This window comes from Corvus brachyrhynchos, unplaced genomic scaffold (assembly GCF_000691975.1).
Source record: "Corvus brachyrhynchos isolate BGI_N302 unplaced genomic scaffold, ASM69197v1 scaffold148, whole genome shotgun sequence".
NCBI classification, from domain to species: domain Eukaryota; kingdom Metazoa; phylum Chordata; class Aves; order Passeriformes; family Corvidae; genus Corvus; species Corvus brachyrhynchos.
Window position 1 is genome coordinate 2268837 of NW_008239785.1, and position 9226 is coordinate 2278062.

At 51.0% G+C, this 9226-nt stretch overlaps 1 protein-coding gene across 1 annotated transcript in view; it reads left to right on the forward strand.

Moving 5' to 3' along the window:
- Positions 1-9226, forward strand: part of UBE2O (ubiquitin conjugating enzyme E2 O) — a 60166-nt gene that overhangs the window by 47429 nt on the left and 3511 nt on the right. Inside the window, exons 12-18 of the mRNA XM_008640622.2 lie at positions 977-1102; positions 2112-2201; positions 4505-5162; positions 6015-6151; positions 6652-6855; positions 7512-7569; positions 9022-9222. Coding sequence (XP_008638844.2) covers positions 977-1102; positions 2112-2201; positions 4505-5162; positions 6015-6151; positions 6652-6855; positions 7512-7569; positions 9022-9222 — 1474 coding nt within the window. The remainder of the gene's footprint in view (positions 1-976; positions 1103-2111; positions 2202-4504; positions 5163-6014; positions 6152-6651; positions 6856-7511; positions 7570-9021; positions 9223-9226) is intronic.

A 9226-nucleotide genomic window follows, 5' to 3' on the forward strand; every position in this document is an offset into this window, starting at 1 on the left:
GATAAGCCTGGGAATCAGCTCTGCATTAATTGTGTGTCCTTGAGGAAGGGAACAGTGCTCATGGGCCTGGGAGACTTAGCTAGAGGTGATGTCGCTTCCTATTTGTTGATGTCTGTGAGGTAGCAAAGACCAGGCAGGAAATTTACATCTCATGGTATCATCAGGTTCTGGTATGGATGAAGAGTTTTGCTAAAGTTTTCACAGACAATTAATTTCTTGAGTTAATTATAAGAATTTTTCTGCCCCATGTCTTTGCGTGGTTCACAGAAAGAGGATTATCTATTGCATGTTGTTGTGCTTGCCTCTGCCCATAGTACTATTCCCCACAGTCACCCTAATGCCTTTTCCTTGGGATTTGTAGGAGTACTGTACTTTCCACAGTCTTGATAGACTGCAGTCTAGTTGGAGATGAGAGGGGGACTCCACACTGCTTTGTCTTAGGCTGCCAGACCACACTGTCATAACTGAGCAGGGCCCTTTACATGCAGAAGCAGAACATGGCCTGGGGTTGTTCCCCACTTATTTCTCACAATTTGTGAGCTCCTAACTCTCCAGGAGAAATCAAAGGAAAGGTGTTTCCTATTAAATGACAAGTTTTTTGTCATATTTCCTGTTGCCTTGGATCATTTCAAAAGTAAACTCTTACCCTGTGGGCCCCAGTGAACTGCTTTGAGAAATCTGGGTGTTCAGAAGGGAATAAAACACTGTGGTTGCACATCTCCTTATCATGGTGATGTGGACCCTGAGGTGAGGGTGAGCAGATGAGACAGAATATCTGCTTCCCTTCATTGTTGTGCCTTGAGTGACATGCTGCTGGATGAGGTGACAATAAGGGACATTAGCAGCCTCTTGCAGGCTGTGGGAGCAGCTGAAAAAGGGACAAAATAAAACGAAAAGTGCTGTGAAGTGCCGAAGGTGTGTTCTGGGGGTCAGTGCAGCCTCCTGGGGCTGAGTGTTGCGCTGTGTCTCGGTGCAGCTGATCGGGGAGGAGGAGGATGTGAGCGTGTACGACATCGCCGATCACCCGGACTTTCGCTTCCGCACCACCGACATCGTCATCCGCATCGGCAACTCCGACGGAGCCACGGCCAAGGAGGACGAGGTGGGTCCTGGGCACAGTGACGTGACCACATTGCCACCAAGTATTGGTGGAGACACGTGGGAAAGTTGATAGGAAGGCTTTAGGCCACACATGGGCATCCTAAACTCCCTAGCTTCCTGATTTTTGTATTGGTGTCCCCTGCTGTCATGAGTAACACATCAGATCTCTGTCTGGTGGAGATGTAACCTTGAAATCCTTTGACCTTGATGACAGTCTGCAGCAGAGCATGAGTGAAGCTGAGACAAGAACTGAACATATGCCTGAGGGCTTTTCATAAAACTCTTGCTTAGGATTTCAGAGTAACTTGTAATAAAAGGATATTCTGTGGGCTCCTGAGCAACCGTGAAGGTGGATTTGTCATGAAACCGGTTTCACTTGGCAACAGAAGGCTGGGGTTCTGGTTTTCATCTGAGCTATGTACATGTTAATTTTGTTGAGCTGATTAATCTCCTTGGGGTAAGACGGAAGAATTTATATTGTAGAGGAAACACCCCTGGAAGGACCTCCAGCTTTTGAGCCTGCTGCCCTAAAAAAGTGTTAAAAGGTGTAGTGTGGCTCTTACAGCACGAAACACATCCCAGCCTGCTCAGCTGACCTAAATAACTGGCTGCAGGGCAAGGTGCTCCTTGCTGCACACCCTGCACAACATGGCTTGTTTGTTCATGCCTGTGCTCTCTGGGGAGCCCCTGGTGGTGCTGGGTGTTGGGGGGGGCTGAGGACACCCCACTAGAGGGCACCCCCAATCCACGGAGGGCCTGCCCCTTGCTGGCACTGAAAGGCCACTGGTCCTGTCAGAGATCAGGATCTCCTGCCAGACCAGCCCTCCTGCTGCTTGTGGAGGGGAGTTCTCCCCACCTCCGTGGCAGAGTTGTGTGGTTTCTGTACGTAGGATGCAGGTGTTGCTCTAGGTGGTTCTCCAGCTGGGGAATGTGTTTCTCAAATCCTTCCTGCTCTGCACTGAAGTGCCTGGGCAAGAAAAGGAACTGACAAACCACTCTTGTCTCCACAGCCTTCGGTTGGACAGGTGGCTCGTGTGGATGTCAGCAGTAAGGTGGAAGTGGTGTGGGCTGACAATTCCAAGACTATCATTCTGCCACAGGTGAGGTCCTGTTCCAGCTCCAATATCCCTGTAACTGTTAGCTGAGTGACAAGACTTGGATTTAAAGCCTGTGTGTAGAGAGATTCACTGGGTATGGGGCTCTTGCTCCGTTGATTGGTACAGTTCCATGTGATAGGGTGGCTTCCCAGTTCCGTTAGCAGAGGAAAATCCTTCTTTTGTCAGGAGGTCTGGGCAACTGGTTGGTCATTACTGCTCTCAAATCTAGTGATTAGGAGAGCCTGGGCAGGCTCTTTTTGCCTTCACAAGTGCACTGCATGGTCCCAGCTCTGCCCACAGCCCTGCTCCTGGCCTCCAGCACCCGGTGCTTTGCAGAGCTCAGGGATCGTCGGTTCTGACTGGAGCCCAGGTTAGTGCATTGCCCAACCAGGACACCACCGAAAGACGATTGCATGTTCTGTCTCTCTTGTGAAATGGCACCACAGTGGGGTTTTTGGCTGAAGAAACTCCTTCAGAAGCTGGGCCAGAGCCACAAATTGTCACCTTAGCTAACCTAGGGATCAGACTCAAATCTTATCCCAGGGCAGGGAGGGAAAGGGTTTGAGTGCAAGCTGAAAAATACAGATACAGCCACACTGCTAATCCACTGCCCCCCGCTGATTTGTCTTGGGTTCTTTTAAGGCTTTTGTTGTACTGTCTTGTACTCATACTTGCTACTCCCCATACAGTTTCATCCCCTGTCTTCTCTCCTCGTTGCCTGGAATGAAGGCAGACAGCCTAAAGATACAAGACAACCTGCATCTGTAGAATCCCATTCTGTCACTGGCAGAGCAACCACTGCCTCCACTGCAGAGATGCCTTAGCGAGTACAAAGTACTTGAGCAAGATTCCTTTTTAAACCAAGCAGCTCTGCATTAATTACAGTAGAATAGTCAATGCCTGCACTATGGCAGTGGACTGGGGCGTACAAAGCAGGCTGCTGTCTCCCTTCCCCCTGTTGTCACATGTGCTTGGATCACAGGCACAATCAGAGGTCTGATGCGTGCTCCACAAAGGGCTGTTCTCACACTGCGGTGCCAGGGCTCTGCAGCAGCTCCTGCTGTGTCACGCCAGTCCCTTCGATTCTGCTCATCTGCGTAATTATGGGAGTTGGGGAAATGTCAGGAGCATGAATTATCAGTTGGTAAAACCATGATTTATCAATGCCTGCCCATGTGCCCAGAGACGAGCTGTCTGGGTGCTTTTTTCACAGCTCTAAAAATAAAGATGGCATAACTGGCTAATTAACTTTCCAACTCAGATTTGGATTAGCTTTGAGGGCAGTGAGTTTTGATGGCTTTTCCTGCCTGCAGTCACTTGTGTTGAACCCAGCTAACCTCTGCTGGCTGCCTGTCTCTGGGTGGCACAGGACTGGCTCAACAGTGCTGGTTCAGTTGAAGGCTTTGACAAGATGACTGAGGGTCCATGTGCTTTAGCCTCTGGGGTCATATCTTGTAAGATTAGGAGGATTCTTGGGCTGTCACTCAAGTGTCAGAAGCTTGTGGATGAAATGCTCCCATCTTGACTGCAAACACAGCCCTGTAAAGGTGTTCTTGCTCCCCTGGTTCTGTGTTGGTGCTTATAGCTGGAGGAGGTCTGGAAACCTCTGCAGAGAGATCTCCTGAGACGAAGCATGTGCAAAAGCAGGTTGTAGGAGGTGAGGCTGGATGGAGTGGGGATGTGTTCAGCTTCCAGTAGTGAGAGGGAACAGAACATTTTATGTAAGAGCTTATTCAGCAACTTGGGTGAGGCTGCATTGTCCCAGCTGAATTTTAAGCAGTAGCCACATACAACAGCTAAAGCAGCCTAGCAAGGCTCTGTCGGCAAGCATTGTGTGCCACAGGAGAGGAAAGCTGCTATGGGAATGTGTTGCTGGTTCCAGCATTGTCTCTGTGGAAGGACGGAGTGTGGAGGCAGCCAAACCAGGGCTCTGTGCCAACACAGTTGCTGGTGCAGAAGCAGAAATACCAACTCCTCACATGATACCAAATACCTTCTGAGCTCTGTGTTCTGAAACCCTGGGGCATCCTGGTAGCTGTGGGGCAGCTGCCTGCTCTCCAGGGCTGGATCCCAGACACTGGGAGGACTGCAGCCCACCTAGAACTTGCCCTAGTTTTACCCTCAAGGCCATAGTTGGAAAAATGGACGATGGAGCTGTGTGGTTTCATAATCTGTGCCAGTATAGATGGAATGGGTTGAAACAGCCCAGCCAATCCCAGATGGAAACTCCTTTTTCATGACTTGCTTTTAAAAACAACTCAAACTGTGCTTCAGCCTAAGTCTCGTGTAACTCTGCTCTCCTTTAGCACTTGTACAATATTGAATCAGAAATCGAGGAGTCTGACTACGATTCTGTCGACGGCAGCACCAGTGGGGCCTCCTCGGAGTGGGAGGATGAAAGTGACAGCTGGGAGACAGATAATGGCCTCATGGAAGATGACCATCCAAAAATTGAGGACTTTGAGCCTGAGGAACCAGCAGCAGAGGAGGTGAAAAAAGTAGAAGAACAAGTCCAGGGAGCTGTGGCTATGGCGGTTGCAGATCTTGCTACAGACAAAGCTGGCAAGGATGGAGCCCCAAAGAGCTTCCGGGAACTAAAGGAGGCCATCAAGATCTTGGAAAGCCTGAAAAATATGACTGTGGAGCAGCTGCTGACTGGCTCTCCCACCTCCCCAACTGTGGAACTGGAAAAACCCACTCGGGAAAAGAAGTTTTTGGATGATATTAAAAAGCTGCAGGAAAATCTAAAGAAAACCTTGGATAATGTGGCTATTGCTGAGGAGGAAAAGATGGAAGCCATGGTAGAGACGGAGAAGAAGGAAGAAAAAGCAGAGGCACAGACACCAGTGAGGTCAGAGTGGCCCAGTGAGACACCAGTGCTCTGCCAGCAGAGTGGAGGCAAGCCTGGAGTCACCTTCACCAGTGCCAAGGGAGAAGTGTTCTCTGTGTTGGAATATGCTCCAGGTGAGTGTGGGATACTCAGTCCTTCACTGCTGTCCCGCAGTGTTCTTTATCCAAAACCTTTGCCTCAGACCTTTTGGATTCTGTCTCTTCTCTTCTTAGTCATTTTCACAGCTTATTAACTGGAGAGAAGGAATTAAGCCAACTTCTGTAGCACAGTGTGTTCTGGGACCTAAGCATGGCTTTTAGATAGCATCTCTAGGCACTCCTGCACCTTCCCAAGCCTCAGAAGTGTGCTTCCCTCTTTCCCAGGGTGGTAACTAATGTCAGAGGGCTGCAGACATTTTCTTGCAAGTTGCGGGATTTGTTCAGGCTTTTTTTCAGGGCTGAGTTGGTTGAGAAGCAGAGCAGGAACAGCTGGTGTTCTTGTGCTGGGTGTCCTTGGTGAATGAGTGTCCTTATTCACTGGCACCAATGTTAATGGCCAGAAATAAAAAAGAGCATCTGGCTATGTGGAACATGGGTGACAGTGGAGCCCAAGGTGCTCAGAATCCAGCCAAGCCACACCTGGGAGGGAAGGGTGGCCAAACTGTTGTGAAGCTGCAGATGTGGGCAAGGGAAAATGGGGAGCTGTGCTTAGGTTTGGCAGAGAAAAGGCCATTGCTCTGTGGGGTTGTCGCAGCTGTGGGACAAGGCTCCTCGCTGGGCCACAGGGACAGTGTTGTGTGGGACCAGGTTGTGGTTGCTGTACTGTGTGGGAAATAATCTCTCCTGCCTCCTGGCTCAGCCCCAAAGCTGGTTAACTCCTCTTTTCCACATGATGCATATTACACATGGGTAGATTTGCCTTCACGAGGAACCTGTGGCAGTTTCCAAAGGCAGGCTGTTAATCCCATTCTCTTCCTTGCCCCACAGATTCCCATGCCTTCAAGAAAATGGAGTTCCAGCCCCCAGAAGCCAAGAAGTTCTTTAGCACTGTGCGGAAAGAGATGGCTCTGCTGGCCACCTCCCTGCCTGATGGCATCATGGTGAAAACCTTTGAGGATCGAATGGCAAGTGCCTGCTGTCAAATGCCTCTGTGGTAGTGCTGGGCTCAGCATCCTGATCCCTGTCTTTGGAATTCCCTGCTTAGCCCTAATCCTTTGCATTAGAGCTGCAGGGATGTGTGCAGCATGTGAAACGGAGTTGTAATTACCCAAAATGGCTGCTTTTGCATTCCCCGAGTCAGGGTGGCAGACAAGGAGCTGCTGATTGCAGGGAGCCTGTTCCTGGTGCTGAGTGGGAAGACAGGCGGGCAGCCAGAGAGGGGCTGTGTCAGCAGGGAGCAAATTTGGGATTTTTGGCCATCCTTGAAGCCCTTCTTCAGATGCAAAGGTTCACTCTGCTCTCAGGGTGCAGCTTCTGGCAGGGGAAGGTACCCTGAGATGCATTGCTTGAGCTGACACTTGTAAGGGCCGAGTCAATCACATCCCCACTCTCCCTCCATGTAAATACAGCCCTGCCAGGGTAAGAGGGTATTTCCCAGTGCCTGACCTCCTGCCTCTTCCCATAGGATCTCTTCTCAGCACTTATCAAAGGGCCCACACGCACACCCTACGAGGATGGCCTCTTCCTCTTTGACATCCAGCTCCCCAACATCTACCCCGCTGTCCCGCCTCTCTTCCGCTACCTCTCCCAGTGCAGTGGGAGACTGAATCCCAACCTGTACGACAATGGCAAAGTGTGTGTCAGCCTCCTGGGGACCTGGATAGGCAAGGTAATGCCATCATTCGCCTGTGCCTGGGGAGCAGGGGTTGTGCTGGGCTGCTTTTGGAACAAGTCACTTCCTACCAGACTTGGCTGACATCTGCTCTTGGGTGGTGCTTGAGCTGGGATGGCTTGGGCTTTGGGCTGTTTTAGGTGTCTGGAGCAGATAACTGGTGTAGTTTGGCTTTTTCTGGGTCTGTATTTGGCTCAACTGTCTTTCCTCAATGAGAAGTCTGTGGTCAGAGCAGCCGTAGCAGAGGTGCCAACACCAGCATGGGGTGCGTCCCATGGGTTAGGCTGTGGACAAACCATGTAGCATGGTACAAAGTCCAGCTGGAGACTTGGAACAAGCAGAGCCAGAGAAATAGGTTTTGAGCAGGACAGGGCAGCTGGGGAGGGGTTGGAATTGCTGGCTGGTGTGTAAGGTGACACCGTTCCAGACAGAGCTGGCCTGAGGGGGTGTGGTGCTGGAAAAAAATAACGGAGAGATGCATTGTTGAGATGGGACAGCAGCACATCACGTGCTTGGGGAGTCAGTTCCTTGTTCCTGCCCTGAGCCACAGGATGTCAGCAACAGGAATGCAGGGGCCTCACTTCATCTGACAGGAGTCACAGAGCAAACAGATGGTGCTTTAGCCCTTTAATATATTTGTGTGTGCATTTCAGGGGACAGAAAGGTGGACCAGTAAATCCAGTCTCCTTCAAGTACTCATCTCCATCCAAGGTAAATGGTCCTGCCAAGCCTGTGGGGCAGGAAAAGGCAGGGGGAGGAAGGGATGTTGGCTTATGGGGGGCACACAAATGGGATCTGCCACCCCAGTTGGGTTAGTGCTGCCTTTTGCTCTCACCTTGCTGGACAAAGCAGTGTCCTTATCTCTCCACTTGAGCAGTGGAAGCAGGTGCCAGCTTTTCTCATGCCCAGAGTTCTGGCTGCATCCCAGGGCTCTGACACAATGCTTTCCCTTCTCACTGCAGCAGCCAAGCACAGAGTTGTCTGCTTGTTACTCTGAGCTGACAAAAGTGAACCACTGTGTCCTCAGCCAGTTACCAAAGTTAGTTGAAGTTGCTAAACTGGGCCTCGTTTGCAGGACTTTTTTATCCCCACTGAGTCACCCGCCCATCCTACATGGAGCATGTTTTGCACATGATGCTGGTGTTTATGCTCCTACCAAAGCAGAGAATAATCAGGGGTGTGCCTAGACGAGCCCCAGGGCTTCCTGCCATGGGGCTTTGCTCTGTGCTATCCAGTTTGGGAGCAGACAGACTGAATCACATAACTTCCTTGTGGACAACTTTCTGTGCAGGGAGCCCAGGCATGTGATGAGAAACCTTTGACACAGAGCAAAGGTTCCTGGTGACTGGAGGCAACTCCTGCTCCTCTGAACTCCCACAGTCCACCTGTATCCTCCTGTGGGGGAAGGACACCATAATAAAAGCCTTTTCTCGTTTACAAAGCCAAGGATCCAAATTTAGAAAGTGGAATACTAAATGTTTTACTGGAGCAACTTGGTGTTAGGGGGAAATCTCTCCTGCTGCCTGGGTTTTGAGAGACTCATGACCTACCCAGCTCTAATGCAGCTTGTGGCAGGCTGCCAGCAGCCTGGCAGTGCTGGTGCTGTTGCTACATACCTGTAATTTCATTAGACCAGAAGAAGCAAAGAGAAATCTTGGTAAAGGTGACTTGTCACAGTCTTGTGTGTCTCAGAACTGCACTGTCTGATGGGACTCTGCTGGATAGGGTAGAACCTGGCCAGCTCAAAGCCTGCAGCTGCAGTCTGGCCTTTGTTCTGATTAAGAGGAGGAGGAAAATAAAAGCTTTGGTTGCGTCTGTGGGGTTGTTTGCAGGAGGGAAGTGAAAGGAGCTATGGAACCTTTCCCTTCCTGCTCTTTTGACCTCCTCTGTTGTTGTGTGCCCTCTGCATTGTGCTGGCAGAGGGCTGTTCTTGCTAGCCAAGGAATGTGGATGCCACTCCCTGTAGAATCTGAGGTCCCCACCTCATCACACTCTGCTCCCCTTGCAACACCAGTCCTTTGCATCCTGCAGGTTCTGGGTGTTCAGCCTGGCCTGTACTTGACCCTTGATCTTGACTCCCTTGGCAGGAGCGGACTGGCAGGAGATGGTGATTCCTGGTGTTCCTCCCTTAACTTAACCCCTCGCTCTCTGTTCTCCTGGCAGGTCTCATCCTGGTGAACGAGCCCTACTACAACGAGGCGGGCTTCGACAGCGACCGGGGGCTGCAGGAGGGCTACGAGAACAGCCGCTGCTACAACGAGATGACGCTGATCCGCGTGGTGCAGTCCATGATGCAGCTGCTGCGCCGGCCCGTGGAGGTCTTCGAGCACGAGATCCGGGAGCATTTCCGCTGCAACGGCTGGCGCCT